Source organism: Abrus precatorius, unplaced genomic scaffold, assembly GCF_003935025.1.
Source record: "Abrus precatorius isolate BTA unplaced genomic scaffold, Abrus_2018 Scaffold10, whole genome shotgun sequence".
Lineage (NCBI taxonomy): Eukaryota > Viridiplantae > Streptophyta > Magnoliopsida > Fabales > Fabaceae > Abrus > Abrus precatorius.
The window spans coordinates 18860331-18879159 of record NW_020874292.1 but is presented as its reverse complement, the minus strand read 5'-3'; the positions used below and the strand labels follow the sequence as shown (position 1 = coordinate 18879159).

The 18829-nt window shown below is 31.1% G+C and overlaps 1 protein-coding gene across 2 annotated transcripts; it reads right to left on the bottom strand.

The window, feature by feature from the left end:
* Window positions 1–13249: 13249 nt before the first annotated feature.
* LOC113852730 (UDP-N-acetylglucosamine transferase subunit ALG13 homolog) lies at window positions 13250–16801 on the bottom strand. 2 transcript variants are annotated; one of them, XM_027483085.1, is made up of 5 exons: window positions 16776–16801; window positions 16610–16663; window positions 16124–16434; window positions 15488–15584; window positions 13250–13854 (listed from the first exon to the last, which is right to left on the bottom strand). In XM_027483085.1, exons 3-5 carry the CDS (start codon window positions 16292–16294, stop codon window positions 13598–13600), a joined length of 525 nt encoding a protein of 174 aa, XP_027338886.1. In that variant the 5' UTR covers window positions 16295–16434; window positions 16610–16663; window positions 16776–16801; the 3' UTR covers window positions 13250–13597. The 2 variants fall into 2 exon arrangements, with proteins under 2 accessions (XP_027338886.1, XP_027338887.1); XM_027483086.1 differs by lacking the exon at window positions 16776–16801 and having other exon boundaries at window positions 13598–13854; window positions 16124–16395; window positions 16610–16672.
* Window positions 16802–18829: the final 2028 nt, after the last annotated feature.

The window sequence follows — 18829 nt, the reverse complement described above, 5'->3', positions numbered from 1 at the left end:
CCAATTCAGATGAATGAAGAACTCCTCCATTATTGTCAGAAAGAGATTACAGATCTCTTAGACAAAAATCTTATCAGGAAAAGCAAGAGTCCTTGGTCTTGCTCTGCTTTTTATGTTAATAAACCTGCTGAGATTGAAAGAGGTACTCCCAGACTTGTTATCAATTACAAACCCCTCAATCAAGCCCTTCAATGGATTAGGCATCCTATCCCCAATAAAAAAGATCTTCTTAACAGACTCAATTCTGCTAAGATCTTTTCAAAATTCGATATGAAATCGGGATTTTGGCAAATCCAAATTTGCGAAAATGATAGGTACAAGACTGCCTTTACTGTTCCCTTTGGGCATTACGAATGGAATGTTATGCCCTTTGGTCTAAAAAATGCTCCTTCTGAATTTCAAAAAATCATGAATGACATTTTCAATCCTTATTCAAAATTTGTCATTGTCTACATTGACGATGTTTTAATTTTTTCTCAATCCATTGATCAACATTTTAAACATATAAATGTTTTTATCAATATTATTAAACAAAACGGTCTTGCCGTTTCAAAATCAAAAATTAGTCTCTTTCAAACCAATATCAGATTCCTTGGACATAATATCCACCAAGGTACCATTATCCCTATCAGTAGGTCCATTGAATTTGCTGATAAATTTCCTGACAGGATCCTTGATAAAACCCAATTACAGAGATTTTTGGGATGTCTCAATTACGTTGGGGATTTCATCCCCCACCTCAATAACATCATCAAGCCTTTACATGATAGGCTTAAGAAAAATCCTCCCCCTTGGACTGATGTCCATACTAATGTCGTTAAAGAAATCAAAAACAAAGTCAGGAAGATAAATTGCCTATATCTTCCCATCCCCCAAGCCTTCAAAATCGTTGAAACTGATGCCTCAGACATAGGTTATGGAGGTATTCTTAAACAAAAAATCAAGTCTCATGAGCATATCATTGCATACACTTCAAAACATTGGAATTCTGCACAACAGAATTATTCTACTGTTAAAAAGGAAGTTTTGGCAATTGTTTTATGCGTTTCAAAATTCCAATCTGATTTATTAAACCAAAAATTTTTAATTAGGGTAGACTGCAAGTCTGCCAAAGAAATTTTACAAAAGGATGTTAAAAATCTTGCCTCAAAACAAATTTTTGCGAGATGGCAAGCAATTTTAAGTGTTTTTGATTTTGACATAGAATATCTCAAAGGCACTTCAAACTCCCTTCCTGATTATCTTACCCGTGAATATTTACAGGATAAGTAAGATGCCTAGAAAGGCAGTTACCCCTTCTAGGGGAGGAACCACCAGAGGCGGCAAAGTCAGATTAGCTCTGACTCTAAATAAACCAAGACCACAATCTGCTTCAGCAGATTCAAAAACCTCTTCTTCTGGGTCATCGACCCCCATTGAGTCATCGACTCAAAAGGCAATCCAAGTTGTTGAGTCATCAACTCAGCAATCTGGAACTCCAAAAGAATCCTTCAAAAAGACTGATTCTGTTGTCAAAACCACCAAACAAACCAAAACAGACTATGCTCTCCCAATTAGTACGCTTTTAGCCATCCAACAAGGAAGCTTGAGTAGCCTACCAAATAAATCTTGGGCAGACATTGCCTCTGAAGAAGATATGGAATTAGATTTAGCAAGCCTAAACACTATACTCCAGACCTTCAACCAAACCCAAAAAACAATAACCAATAAAACAGAAGGGACCCTTGACCTTCAAAAGGGAAAACAAAAAACTTCAAACCCAAGCCATTATGTAGCCAAAGGAAAATTCTCCTCAGTCATACAAATGGAACCTGAATTTTGGGACAAAAACCCATACAAGGCAATTACTAAAGTCTTCCCACCAGGATTTCATTTCAGACCATATCAGGCTAATAAAACCAGACAGTTTTATGAGTTTATCTTAGTGGATTCAGATTCTGTTTCCATTAAGCATTACAAGGACCACAAGGATCCGTCAGTTACAACCCATTCAACAATACAAATCCTGAAAGTCTTAACTCCAAAGGCTTTTGGAAAAAATTTAAATTCTTATAAAAAGTTTTCCCAACCATTTGATCCAGTAGGATATAATTATTGGGACTATATTGACGCATGGACAAGAACTTTCTGGTTCCAAAATAAACTTAACCGACATTCTTGGTTAATATATTTTAAAAAGAATCAGAATTATAACTTTCCAAATTGGTTCCTCCAATGGTGGGATTATTTTGGACCAATAGAAGAAATCCTTCCCACTCCTGTCAAAGAAGGATACAAAATTTACAAAGGCAGATATCTGCGAGAATCAAGAATTCCAGCAGATCTTAAATACTTCTCTGATTTTGCCCTGGCATGGGTATTCTCATGGCAATACAGATATGGCAAGACAGAAAATGAAGACACTCTCCCATTGTTACACAGGTATTCCTTTGTAAAATGGTGGAATCAATTCAATGCGGAACATGCCGGACCAAAAGGAGTTGCTGAATATTTTGGGAAAAATCCCAAATTATTAAATCTTGCTGACCCAGCAACATTCCAATTCCTTAATCAGAAATCCAAAATTGCAGCATTCTTATCAGGATGCGATACCAAAGAGAAAATGAAGAAAAATCTTCAAGATGTTCTCCTGTTATTGCAAAACCAAGAAGAAGGAGAATCTTCTAACCAAAATGCCAATATTGAAGAAAATCAAAATGAAGATGATTGTTTCGGTATTGACATTCAGGATCTTTAGAAACCGGTACTATAGTTAATAGTTCCAGTCACCAACCGGAACTGTAGAAATAGTACTTTAAGATTTTCTATATAAGGAGGCCTCGACTATATTGTGAGGTACCCTTTCATTTTAGCAAGATAAGAGAGATTTAAGAAAGAGAAGCTCTGAGAGAAAAACTTCTTGTAAGCCTTCTTCTTCTTTGAGATCTTTCAATAAAATTTGCTGTTTCAAATTATTTTCCTCTCTTCTCCCTCTTAGCCGGTCCTGTTCGGACTACCGTCGCTCCGGCTTTCTTCTCTTCTCCCTTCAGTAGATCTGTGTTGGTTATACCACCGTTCTAGTTTCTTTATGAGCTAACTGTTTTACATACTGCACTTTTAATTTCTGCATATCATTTAGTAGTCCTGCTACTGCCTACTTTCCTTTCAGTTTTTGTTTCCTTGATCCACTCTTGACAATCTGATATATATATATATATATATATATAATGACAATAATAATAACTATTAAATTAAAAAAGTAATTACAAAAAATAACACTTATAAAATTTATTGAATCAGCTAAAAAAATTATTATATTTTAAAAAGTAAATAAATATCGTCATTATAAAAATTGTAGATGATAAATACTTATATTATAAAATTCATAGATGAAGAAAAATAACATATGAAAATAAGAAGAATTATTAAAATTTATATTTAAATTAAAATAAATTATATTTATAAATTTTTATCTTAATTAAAAAATATGTGATAAAACTTAATATAAAAATTTAAACTTAATGTACTATATATATAAAATGAAAACAATAATAACTATTAAATTAAAAAATAATTACAAAATATTTAATTTTATTTGTCTCATTAATTTCTCATTTTAAATTAACAAATAAATGTAAAATTAACTACACTATAATATTAATGTAATATAGAAAATATTACTGATACAATAAATTAAAACACATACTTATAAATTACATATAAATTGATAAATTGACTAATAATTTAATTAAAACATGTGCAAGTTATAAAAATATATATTATTATATAATTTATTTATAATTATATTATTTATATTATTTGTTACATGGTCTGATTATATATATATATATATATATATATATTATAATAAGTTTTTTATTTTATTTTGTTATTATTTTTTTCATAAATTTTTACTTTCAAATAAAATATAATTTAAATTTAAGATATCTCTATTTATTATAAATAAAAAGAATTATAACATAATATATTAATATAATAATTAAATTAATAATAATAAAATTAAGAGTATAAAAAATATATTAATATAATTTTATTATTTTATTTTTAAATTTTATTTCGTTTTATTTTGATTACATCTTATTCCTGTTCAAAGACTTAACTATTTTTTAAATTGTTTAAATATAATAATTTATTATTAAATAAATTTACTATTTAAAAAGTGTAATCATGTATAAATTTTTTAATTTTTAATATAATATAATTTTTGTTTATTATAATTATAAATAAATAAAATTATAACATAATATATTAATTTAATAATAACAGAATTAAGAATATAAAAATATATTATTAAATAACTTTATTACTTAAATATATTTTGATAGCTCTATTTTTAAATTATAATATATATATATATATATATATATTTTATATATAGGCCGGCCTGTCAGGCTTAACAGGCTTTATAAACAGTTCAGGCCTGGCTTGTTTACTTAAACAGGCCTTAAAAAAGGCCTGAGGCTGGTTTGTTTATTAAAAAGGTCAGGCCAGGCCACAGGCCCCTGTCAGGCGGCCTGGCCTGTTTCCATCCCTAATTCCAACATATGAAAGTTCATATACTTTAGGTATACGCGACACAATTGAAAGGAAATAATAAACACATAAACACACTAATCTAACAAATAACGTATTTACCTATCATGACCATGATCCTTCTGGTACACCTACTCGCTATATCTTTGGCAAGTTTTCGAGTATACAGGTGGTGACAAATCCTAAAGATGCCTACCTAGGAGAAGATGATGAACTAACTGTTGAGGATTTATCATAAATAAAGGACTGGACGAGTGGAAATGATTAGCTCTGTATTCCCAGTTTAATATTTTTTATGTTAAAAGAAAAAGTAACCGTTTGTAGAATTTATATCAGTTCAGTTATGTATTTAATGTAAATCTTACAACTTTTGAACAATTGTTTGTAAATTAGTATAATATGTATTTCTTAATATTTCTTACCTTACTTTGCTTCATTTTTATTAATAGGGTTTTGAAAGGTTCCTATCTCGGAAAGTTCATAAATTTCTTTCATTTTTACTGTATTAAAATTTAGAGAAAATATTTATTTATTCAAATGGAACTAAATTATATATATATTTGAAATATAAAATATAGGGCGTTACATAAAAAGTGCAGAATAGCAATAAGACAAAGCAACGTAAACATATTAAACATATAACAAATATAAAGAAAGAGAAAGAGATAAAAAGATATAAAAGAAGAATAGGAAGAACAAGAGGATGAGAGAAAAATCACTTTTATTAATAATCGATGTAAAACGAAGAAGAAGATAATAGATAAAAATAAGAGAATATAGAAAAAGAAGTGGTATTAATAATCAACATAAAAGTGAAGTTTAAACGAGAAGAGAATACAGAAAAACAAATAGGAGAACACAAGAAGACGAAGAAAAATGCATAAGGAAAGAGAGAACAAAGGAAGAGAGAGAGAGAAAGAAACTACTTAGGAAAGAAAGTTTCTAAAGAAGAATAAGAATAACAAAGACAAGAACAACAGAAATAGGGATGACAATGAGTAGGGTATGGGTAGCGTACTACATTACCCATCCCATAACCGCATTTTAAAAAAATATTCGTACCTAACTCCATATTCGCGTGGGTAGTATATTAATTTTCACACCCGTACCCTTTGGGTACCTTTATATCTATACCTGCTCCTATTACCTGTGTTTGTTTAAGAAAAAAATACTTATAAAAAAATATGCTTATATAATTTTACGTAACATAATAATATAAAAGTTTGATATGTAACTACCTCAAACACATATAAAAAACAAATATTCAAAATATCACAAGTGGTAAGTGATATATTTTTATGTTAATCTTATAAAACAAATTTAATTAGATAGATGTTTATATCTTTAAATATATATTTTTTTTATTTAAGTAACAAATATTTAAATTTCTCAATAGTTAATTTTGCATAGAATTTTTTTAAAAAACATAGAATTATAAATTGAAAGATAATATTACTCAAAAATTAAAAATAGAAAATGTGCCCATTCAAAAAAATAAAATAATTATTGCCTATAAAATAACTTTAAACTGAGTAAAAAACATAAGATATGAAATTACAAAACATAAATAATGAAATTTTTATCTTAATCAGCATTTTACAAAAACATCCACAAAAACTTTCTAAATATTAAAAGTGGATTAGGTTCTTGTTTTTTAAAATTCTTAGGTGTTCACATGAGATTATATGAAATTAGAATAATAAAGATAATTAGAAATACTAATAATAATTATAATAGAATTTTAAACTTACTTGTTGAAGACTTACTTTGTATGAAAGTTGCGTACTTTACCTCTGAATTCTATAAGAAGTAATAGGTTAGATTTTCTCTATAAGTCACACTCTTAAACACAACTTTCGGTAGGACAAGTTGTAAAACAACTCATGTGATTACATAATTGTCAATGATTATAGATGAGACTTAGTCAAATATATAAAGTACTAATCCTAATTCTCTCTTTTTGGGTTAAGACTTCCCTCACATAAGTAACATAATTAATAATAATAATAATAATAATAATAATAATAATATGTATGTGTGTATATATATGCATGCAGATATAGGGTGGAGTGAGTACTTACCCATTTCCATTGAAATTTACGAGTATTTTCCTATACAAATACCTGTTTAGCAGGTAAGATAAATACTCTAGCCGTTGAAGATAAATTTTGCAGGTACCCATCGAGTACTTTACTTATTGCCATCTCTACACAAAGATGAGGAGGAGACACGATACGTAAAAGTGTATTTGTGAATTATGATATTAGGAATTCAAATTCGAAGGTTAGGAATTGAAGTGAGCCAAATTTAGTTATAATAGAATTTTATGAAATTGATTTATAGATTTATAATCTCAATTCTAAATAAACATCCAATCATGATAATTAAAATTCTAAATTCAATTCCAATTTTAACATCTAATTTCGTATTAAATTCCGTACTCTAGACAGACACTTAAAAATATATAAATGTGAGACTAAATTTTTATACCACACAATTATTATGGTGATTTTAACATAAATTACTCAAGATATAGTTATATTTCAAAACTCGAGAAATTCACTCTAAATCAATCGACTAAAATTTAATTATCTCCTTAACAGTCAAAGAAATACAAAAAGTAAAGATTTAACAAAGTGCTAACTAATTTAAGTTTGAAGCGAATTCACAAAACTAGTTCTAACGTAACAAATAAAATATTACAAATGATTTTAACAAAGTTCAAATTCATGATTATATAATCTACAAAATAAATCTTTTAACTATTGAACTTTTACTTTTGTTGTGCAAAATAATACATTTTAATATATATTATATTATTTTGTTTTAGTATAATAAAAATTAATATAACAAAATATGTAATTTATATAAATAAATAAATCTGCATTTAACATATAATAAAAATAATTGATATAAATTTAAAATATTACTTTAGTATATTGATTTTTAATTTAGCATATTATATAAATTATATATATATATATATATATATATATATATATATTTAATTATTACTAAGTTAACCACAATTAAATCAAATTAATATCTTAACCGTTTGAATCATCAGTCAAATTTTAAAGAATTAAAAATTACAATTCAAAGTGCATAGTCATAAAAATTTCAGTACCTGAACTAATTTAGATCAACAAACTTCATGAACTAAAATAATATATAAATTTTCATGGTCTTAATTTTTATAAAAAATAATAAAATATTAAAATATTCGACACAACTAATACTGTTACATGCTTATATAATATATATATATATATATATATGTGTGTGTGTGTGTTTACATTTGTGTACAAACTCAAAAAAGATATATTAAACTAGATTATTGATCTTTATTATTTCAAATGTTTATAAATTAAGTGTTTCCTAAGTTTATTATGATAATTTTAATTAAATTGATTTTTTGTTATTGCGAGTACTTAGATATATACTATGTTTTTGTAATAAATTACTCTATTATATTAAATTATACTTAGATATGTATTTATTATATTTTATTATTAAGATACAAAATAACATCTTCTAGATTAAAATAGATGCAATAGATATAAATATAAATATTTAAATACTTATAAATTATAAAGATGGATGTTAAAATTACCGGTAATATGAATATAAATCCAGAAATGTTTTTAAACTATAAATATAAAAATGCTTAATTGTATTTTTTAGTCTTTATATAATAATTTATACATAATCATCCTTTAAATTTTAATTACTTATGTGTATTCTTCATAATTTTTAAATTATTTAAATTAAGTATTTTATATCAACATTTTATTCAATAATATATCACTAATATATATATATATATATATATATATATATATATATATATATATACATATTAATAACATATAATATTATTTAATTATTAAATAAAATTTAAATAAAAAATATATAAGGATAAAATATAAACAATTAAAGTTTTAAAATTAAATTGTAAAATTGAAAACACATTTAAACTTATAAAAAAATATTATAGTATCCTACCCTAATCCAAAATATCGTTCGTGAGGTAATATCTATCTACTACAGTGATTAATTATTTGAAAATAAAACTGAAAAAGTAAGGTGGCTTCAACTACAGAATATATACAATACAATAAGTCTTCATGATATAGGACTTTAAACAGTTGTCGTTCTGTTGTTGTATAGTTGTCGTTTTGTTGTTATTAAGAATGTTGTTTTATCTAATTTTTGTTTTGTAATTTCGTTGTCGTATTAGAGGCAGTTGTTAATAAATAAGAAAAGGTAATTCTGGGAATGACAGACATTTTACTGCAAACAATTCTCAATTCTCTTAATTCAAGAGATTTTCGAATTCCATTTTTTCATTGGAGTTCCTATCTTCACTTAATTCTTCGGGTTAGTCCTCTTTCCCTAGAATTACTAGTATCAGTGGTATCAGCTTCGCACCTTTTAGAGGCATTATGGCAAATGCAACTACAAATTAGGCCGCAATACGCGAACAAGAAGAACGGTTGGAGAACCGTGTCACAACGTATTTGGAGGCAAGATTTATGGATTCATCCATGGATAACTAAGTTCAAGAATGCATCAAAAAACACAGAGATGCTTCGAAAGTGCCACTGTCAGGCCATATTCATGTCCATATTCATGTGGCACGAGGTTGGCTCGAATTGAATTTCTTTGTTTTAATGGTGATGCGGTGAAACAATGGATTTATTGTCGTGAGACTTATTTTGCAATTGATCAAATACCTAAAGATGTTAAGTCCAAATTAGTTGTAATTCATTTTGAAGGAAGAGCATTACAGTGGCATACATCTTGTATGAAATCACTCCCTATTGATAGTCTACCACGTTGGCCCGAATTTATTAAGAATCTAATTGAACGGTTTGGGGAAGTCTGTGAAGATCCGATGGCAGATTTGATGCACCTTCGACAAAAAGGAACATTACTAAATTACCATGAGATTTCGATGCAATAGTTTTCAGATTGGAGCTGCCTGAGGAGTATAAACTAAGTTGTTTCTTAGGAGGTTTAAAGCAAGAAATTCAGATGATTGTGCGAATGTTTCAACCAACAAATGTTCTGAAGGCCTTTCAATTAGCCAAGTTATATGAATCTGCTGCCATTAATTCATACAATCCAAAGAATCTACTGAAAATTCCTAAGTCAAACTCTGCTATCAACCCAATATTGCCAAACCCATCCTCTAAAACCTTAGATGTCCAAAAGCCACACGTACAAACACAAACACAAACCAAGACACAAGCCTATAGGAATCTCACTGCAGCTTTTATGAGTGAAAGAAGATCCAAAAGTTTCTGCTACTTTTGTGACATAAGCCTATAGGAATCTCACTGCAGCTTTTATGAGTGAAAGAAGATCCAAAAGTCTCTGCTACTTTTGTGATGAGCCCTTTACTCCCACTCATGCTCTGGCACATAAAAAGATACAAATACATGTGATGGAGGTCGATGAAAATGAGGTAATTGAATGGGATAACCAAGAAGAATTACAGGAAGAAGTAGTTGGCAGCCTTGAAACTACAGACTCTTTAATTTCAGTCAATGCTCTTACTGGTGTGGCAAACTTTAAAACAATGAGGATCACTGGTTATTACAAGAAAAAGCCTTTACATATCCTTATAGATAGCGGTGATCACCCTAGGTGACATTACCTAGAACTTTGATCAACTAACAATGCAATTCTTTATACAAGAAAAAAAAGTTGTTTTAAGAGGTGCTATTAATGGGGGACTCAAAACAATACGGACAAAACAGCTTGGAAAGGCTCTTACTTCTGGAGTTCATTTGTCTATGTTACATGTGTGTGACCAACAAAAGAGTTCTCTACTGCAATCTCTGACCACTCATGCTCCTCTGGTGGAACAAACATTACTGACCATGAGGACTAATTGCTTGTTTGCCAAAAAATCCAAATGCTACTTTGGGGTCGATGAGGTGAAATACTTAGGCCACTTTATTTCTAAAGAATGAGTTGCCACTAATCCTATAAAGATAATGGCTGTGCAAAATTAGCCTCTACCTAGAACACTAAAACAGCTGAGAGGGTTCCTCGGGTTAGCTGGATACTACAGACGGTTTGTTGAAGAAAAACAAATTTACTTGGTCATTGGAAGCAAAGGCTGCCTTTCAAGAATTAAAAGATCAATTAACCAAAGCCCCAGTACTTGCCTTGCCAAACTTTTCCAAAGCATTTGGAGTAGAAGTGGACGCCTCGGGCCCTGGCATTGGGGCTGTACTCATGTAGGATCATCACCTTATTGCTTTTATTAGTAGGGTTTTGAATGTTCAACAACAAACTTTGTCAACCTATGAGGAGTTATTAACGGTTGTATTTGCTATGCAAAAATGGAGGCATTATCTTCTCAACTCTTATTTTATAATCAAAACTGATCATCAAATTCTACAATATATCCTTCGCCAGAGACTAACCACTGCATTCCAACAGAAATGGCTAGTTAAGTTTATGGAATTTGACTTTTCTATAGAATTCAAGCAAGGTCATGCCAACGTAGCTGCTGATGCACTTTCTTGTCAAGAATTGGTGGAATCCAGTGCTATCTATGGTCACACTCACTCCCGAGAATGATTTGCTTTAGAGGATTAAGGCATCATGGCAGCATGATCAACACTTGCAAAGGATCATAGATGATTTGGTAAATGACCCAACCTCTCATAAGCATTATACATGGCTACAGGATGAACTTCGAAGAAAAGGTAGGTTGGTGATTGGAAGGGATGGGGAATTGAGACATGATCTACTGATTTGGTTGCATACCACAGCTTCTAGTGGACACTCAGGTAGGGATGCTACCATGAAAAGATTATAGTTTGTTGTTTATTGGAAAGGCATGTCAAGGGATGTCAAGACTTTTGTCACAAAATGTGAGGTGTGTCAGAAATGCAAATATGTACAGCAGCTTCCCTAGGGCTATTGCAACCTCTGCTAATATCTGAGAGAATTTGGCAGCATATCACCATGGATTTCATTGAAGGGTTGCCTCCTTTCCATGGTAAACAAGTTATCTATGTAGTGGTCGATAGACTAAGTCCGTTCGCCCATTTTATGGCCCTGAATCACCTTTATTCTGCTGCTAAAGTTGCCCAAAACTTCCTTGACAATGTGTTCAAACTGCATGGGTTCCCTGACTTAATCACCAGTGACAAAGATCCAGTCTTTGTGAGTCAATTTTGGAAGGATTTGATGGCTTTTCAAGGAGTACAAGTTCAGCTTTCCACTGTTTATCACCCTCAAACAAATGGGCAGACTGAGGTTGTTAATAGGTGTTTGGAAACTTTTCTCATATGTATGTGTGCTGATGTGCCTACTGCTTAGTCTAAATGGTTAGCTCTGGCAGAATGGTGGTACAATACTACTTATCACTCAACAATCAAGACTAGTCCATATGAAGTGGTTTATGGCGAGCCTCCTTCAGCCTATCTTCCTTACTTGCCTGGAGAATCTAAAATTGACTTGGTGGACAGAAGCTTGCAGAAGAGGGAAGAGGCTTTAAAGTTGATCAAATTTCATATGCAAAGGGCCCAAAATAGGATGAAGCAACAAGTTGGCAAACATAGAAGTGACCGAGCATTTGATGTGGGAGATTGGGTATATGTGAAATTACATACTTACAGACAAGTTTCGGTAGCTTTTTGAAGGAATGCCAAGTTGGCTCCTAAGTACTTTGGTCCCTTTTTTATTACAGACAAAATAGGAGCAGTGACCTACAAACTCCAACTTCCAACGGGTTCAAGAGTGCATAATGTGTTTCATGTTTCTCAATTGAAAAGACATGTTGGAGAAGCTGTCACATCTGCTACTAATCCTATGGAAGATGTTAATGTGATTGGAGGCAAGGAACCAGAGGCCATTATGGATTGGATGACTGTGAAGAAGCGCAACAAAGCTATCATTAAGGTTCTTGTCAAGTGGAAGCATCAATTGCCCGAGGATGCTACTTGGAAATTTTTCTTTGATCTCAAGAAGTTTCCAGATTTCAATCCTTGAGGTCAAGGATTTTGTTGGGAGGGAGTATATTGATATAAGTCTTTAAATAGTTGTCGTTCTGTTGTTGTATAGTTGTCATTTTGTTGTTATTAGGAGTGTCGTTTTATCCAATTTTTGTTTTGTAATTCCGTTGTCGTATTAGAGGTAGTTGTTAACGAGTAGCTATAAACAGGGAAAGGTAATTCTGGGGATGACAGACATTTTACTGCAAAAAATTCTCAATTCTCAATTCTCTTAATTCAAGACATTTTCGAATTCCATTCTTTGATTGGAGTTCCTATCTTCTCTCAATTCTTCGGGTTAGTTCTCTTCCCCTAGAATTACTAGTATCACCTCACCTCATTTTCTCTTCTCTCGTGCTTGATCCTTCTCTCTCTCAATCTCTTTTCTTTGCCTCTGCATCTTCCAAACTTGGGGCATTTTTGATATTTTGAAGTGACATGAATAATTTTGTGAGAATGATCACTATAATGAACATATGCTAATGATATATTGATTTGTACCTTATAGAGAAGATTTCAAATAGTCATGTTAGTTAAGACCACTTAGAGGCGTATACTAAATCAGAGTTGTTGCAAATTACTGTGAGGCTGCTAGGGTAAGTGTCCCCCCTATGAAATAATGGTTTGCAATAGCTACTGTGCTATTCAACATTGCTTTTCATCCAACTAAGTTCAACACATAACTAGTAATGAACAAGACAGGAATATAAAGCTAACATATATAAGCATGATGTTTGATTTGTTATAATGTCGATTTTCCCTCATACCTAAATATTATGGACACAAATCACACAATTTGAACGTGTAGTACAGACTTCCTTCTAGACCAATTTCCTCATGACTGAATTTCAGGATCACAACTCTCAAATGTAGATATATTAACTGCAAAGTTACACGTTGAATATGAAAGTGCAACGGTTCCCATATATATGTATTGTAACATATCACATACATTGCTTGCATCAAAATATGATCTTCAGTAATAAGACTTCAATATTTGGGGCTTTTAACTCAAGGAAAAAAATAGAGAAAAAAAGGCCTTTGGATCAGTCATCAGGAAAACCAAGGAATCTGTTTATATGCTTGGCTACAAGTGTGGCATCACCTGGAGAATAAGGTAGGAGAGACGTTAAATCCATATCTGCTATAATTTGATGGAGTGTCAGAGGACTAGCACAATAAAGATGTTTTCTGTCAGCAAGCTCTTCTGCAAGCTCACTTTGATGATTATCCATCAAATCTTCATTTACAACTACAATTAAAGGTTTGCCTAGCTGCAGTGTCTCAAATATGCTACCTGACCCTGCAAAAATTCAGAATATCTACAGTTAATTACCTACCTCTAGCCCCAAATAATAACAACAATAACAAAACCCGGGTCACTTTAAGTTTCTTTTATTATATATTCTTTGTCCTTTCGAGGAGAATAGTATCTTTCCAGTTTAATAACAATACAACAGCAAATTCATGTGTTTCATAGCAATTTATTATTTCTTGGAAGATTTTATCAGCAAAATATTTGAAAGGCGTTTGAAGAATGGAATAATAACAATGCTTTCTTCCTGGCTAGTAAAGGAATAGCATCCCTGCCAACATCATCTCACAAAATCTATTTCAAATTCAAGTAAGTTACAACCTTATGACCAATGAAGGAGAAAATCATAATGAATAATGTACAGGTAATGCAAGGTATTGGATATCAAGTCCAGGTGTATCTCGATATAAGCATAGTGGCAGTAAATTTGTGATGAAAGGCAATAAATAGATGCATGATTTTCATCACAAATGGGAAAAGGAACACATCCACTCACAGAAAAAATGCATACTTCGCTCCAGTAAACCAGCGCAATCGGGCATAATTGTACCAAGTTACATTGAACCAACAGTTTTCTAAGGCAAAGTTTGTATAAGACTGTAAGGAACAAGCCCCAATTGGGGAAGTCACATTAGATGGGCTCAAAGAATCATGTGGGTCAGCCCCTATTAATCAGGCTTATTAGGAAAGCAGTTAAGAGTAGCTAATTAGTTAGCCAGCTACAGTAGAAGCAGAAAATATAAGGGAAGGCAGTTAGTTGGCCAGTTTGAGTCAGTTTTGAGTGAGCGAGACCAAGCTTTTAAACACCTGCAGAAGTGGTATACCATTCTTGCTCTTCATGACCCAGGACACTATAATACCTATCAATAGAATGTATTTTTAGCCAATTGTTTTCTTTAGTTGTCAAATAATCCTAGCTGTATGCAGATGAGAGGTCAGTTGCAAATACTAACGTTGGTGGGTTTAGACAAGGAAAAGTTAGTTAGTTAGGAAGTACAGTCTTAATAGAAGTCTGAGCAAACTGTATTCATGCATGAAAATTGGAATAAGAATTGTGATCAAGGTTTCTCATTAAAGAGACCCTACAGTTTGTGTCAAGATTCAGTGTTCTTGATTAGTGTTTGTAAAAGAGATAGCAGGATAGTTCCGACAGGTTCAGTTCCTAACTTACAGCCATTGATCCAGTGTTGGAGGAGGGTATTCAATAAAATTTACCATTATTTTAAAGATATATTTATAATATATAAAATCTGACTTTCAAACTGTAATGCAGCCACATCAGCAAGCTTAAATAGTATGAATTTTGCCATGTGCTTTATTTTCTTTGTTAGCTGCCATCCTTGGTAGAAAAGAAAATTTTGTCCAATGCAAAGCTAACAACAAACACTCAACTCCATTGCCATAAACCAAACCCTGTAATTAACACCACAACTCTACACCATCAAAATATATCAAATATCGGCATGAAATCACTAATCCTGACAGCTGATAAATCCTCATGGATGGAAGAGCAGAATACAATATAAGCCACCAAGATCAAGTAACAGAAAAACTTCTTAGGTAGATTTCCGGGTAGATTTACATAACAATAAGTGGAAAATCATGTAATAAACAATCATACCTGCATGGCTAATGACAAGAGAAGCTGATCTGAGATGGTCTGCAATACTGGATGAAAAAGTGAAGTAGTCTACAGCCAACGAACCATCTCCTTCAGACTAGAATTAAAACTAAAAGGTTACTAATAATAAACTCATTAAAAACAGAAGTATAGGCAATAGAAAAAGAGAATAATAAACTCTCCATATTTATCTCCCTCCATTTCTGATGTTAGGTATACTTGGTTGCATGCACAGTTACTAGATGTTAGTTTCTGTCTTGAGTTTGTAAACAGATATAAAATCAATGATTGAAATTTTAACAACTTCATAATTTGTTGTAAACAAGCGTGTATTTTATCAGACTATTAACCCTTGGTTTTCTAATCATCATTTACAACTAAATTTTATGTATATCCCCCACTTAAGAAGAGCTAAATCCATGTATACATATTATCCAGTGATCAATGACTTAATGCCATGTAAAACTTTCTTCAAGCAAGCATAGAAAGCTAACTCAGCAAATCTTGAAGTGGCAATTTCCCATGCCCATGTCAGCAAAAGTTGATTTTAAAATCTAATTATCATAAACGAAAATGCACAACCAAAGAAGGCAGTATTATACGAGAAAGCACGAAGAGAGAAAACGGGGAGGTTACCTTAGTAGGAAGATAGGATCCATGGCCCATTTGGATAAGAAGGTGGGTGTAGCCTTTTGCAAACAAGGCTTGTTTAACATCGTTGGAATCTACAGCTCTCACAAGAGCATCAAAGCAGGTTGTCCCCACAGTCACAAAAACCACTCTCTTTGTCTTGTCATTGTTCCCCATTTATCCACACCCACTCAATTCAATTCTTCCATCCAAAAAATACAGAGCTTCAATGTATATTGCTAACACCATTACAGTTAGTGTCGAGCATGTACCATAAACTAGTAACCAAACCTCCAAATTCCATCAAGCACTATAATCTGCTAAATTTCAATATTATCATTATACCGAGTCTTATTTCAATTAACAATTCAGGTAACAACGTTTCACACAGGAGGATCATTGATCAGTTTCGAATTTTTGCAAATAAGTAATTAAATCAAGTTGTCCAAAACATTGATGCTATAGCTAAAAATTTGATAATACAACGTTTACCTGAGAAAGAGAGCAACGGGAACAAATCACTCGATCTGGCTTCAAACTTTTATCCTGAGAAACAAAAATCATATTGACATAAATGAGAGATCTAATAAGAATATGAGAGAATATATAAAGAGAAGCATGCATATAGAAACTGAGAGAACAAACAAGAGAGAAGAACCTGAAAGAGAGACAGCAGTGACAGCACGCGAGAGGCGAACTCCGAGAGGGGAGAAAGAATTTGCAAATACGATGCCGTTTAACGTGCCCTTGGTAAATCTTGGTGTATCATGGTCTTTTTATGTGTTAACCGTTAGATTCATTTTACCCGTTGCACAAATTACGTTAAAAGAATATAAATTTTGCAACTTAATCCCTATATTAATAAGCCAATTTTGAAAACTCGAAGACCTACACCATGCTCCTCCATCGAATGTTCAAGATACACTAACTTCTACAAACACATATTGCTAAATTCTTTTGATATTCTATTGGCAATAAAAATTTCCTCGTTGAAATTTAAATGTTACAGAAGAAAATATAAATATTTAAAAAACAAAATTTAATCTCACAAAATATTTGTATTAAGATAATAAATAATATACTCAATATTTGACTTTGTTAATACTTTGTTAATAACTAATTTTTAAAGCACACAACACTTAAAATGATAAAACTCCTTTGAGTTATTTCTAACTGTCTTTCTATTTCTAAATTCTTTTATTGCTTACCAAAGTACACCATAAATTAAATAATATTTTCTATTTATATTACAATAAGGTTTAGCTGTTTTTTCAAGTGACCGAGTTTGACTAATTATGATATATTTAATAGAAATTATTCTATGGATAAAATACAACTTATAATCCTATGGCTAAAATAAATATATACAATTTATCAACAACTAATTAAAGTTACAACTTTTTACTATTAAACAATTTCAACAAGTTTAGTTAATCTTTTAATATCATTCCTTAAACTTTGAGTGGCTTTGTAAAAATATTTGCTACTTGATTTTTTGAAGTGTAATATTTCACCATAATTTCTTTATTTCTAATCAAGTCATGAATGCAGTGATATTTGATATCAATATGTTTACTGCGGCCATGAAAGACTAAATTCTTTGTCAAAGCAATTATTGATTTATTGTCACAGAAAATCTTTGTTAGATTATCATGGGGGTGTTGTAACTCACTTAATATTCTCTGCAACCAAATTGCTTGAGTAGTGCACTTTATTGCTGCAATGTACTTTGCTTCTGTTGTAGACAAAGCAACTACTTATTTTTTGGAGGACCAAGAAAATACACTTGTACCAATATGAAAAGCATAGCCTGAAGTGCTTTTTTGAGTTTCAGTCTCACTAGCCTAATTACTATTTATGTATCCAATTAATTTTGTCTTGTTAAAACTTGAATAAAAGATATCTTCATCAATTGTACCCTTGACATACCTCAAGATTTGTTTTGCAGCTTGCCAATGAGATTTGTCTTGGTGATTCCATAAATCTAATTATTAGCCCTACTCTATAAACTATGGTAGGTCTTGTTATTGTCAAGTATTTGAGGCTTCTCACTAACATTCTAAAGTTAGTTGAATTGACAAGATTATTACCACTTTTTTTTTAAGCTTTAATCTTTCTTCAACTAGTGTCTGCACTGGTTTGCAAGTCTCCATCTTGAATTTTTTCAAAACATTTGTTGCATAAGTCTCCAAAGAGATAAAAATCACTTCATTTGTCTGCTTCACCTCAATGCCTAGAATAAGACATTAAACCCACATATGTCATTTTAAATTAAGTATACATATTCTCTAAATTTATCTAGCAATTTTGAATTATTGCCATTGAAGATTAAAACATCCATGTATTGACTAACAACAATGATGTCTCCATCCTTGTTTGTTTGACATATAAAACATGCTTATATGGATTTTTATGAAATCTGTTGCTCATGAAATATGTGTCAATACATGTGTATCAGACTTTAGGCGCTTGTTTCAATTCATATAATTTTTTTTTTAACTTGTATACCTTATCTTCCCGTCCTTGTTGTTGATAATGAAGCACACCATTTAGGAAAGTAGACTTGACATCTATTTGAAAAATCCTCCATTTATTTTGAGCAACAAGGGAAAAAATCAAGTATATTGTATCAAATTTCGCAACTGGAGCAAATACTTGAAAGTAATGAATGCTAGGTTTTTATTTGTACTATTTTGCTACCAATTGTGCTTT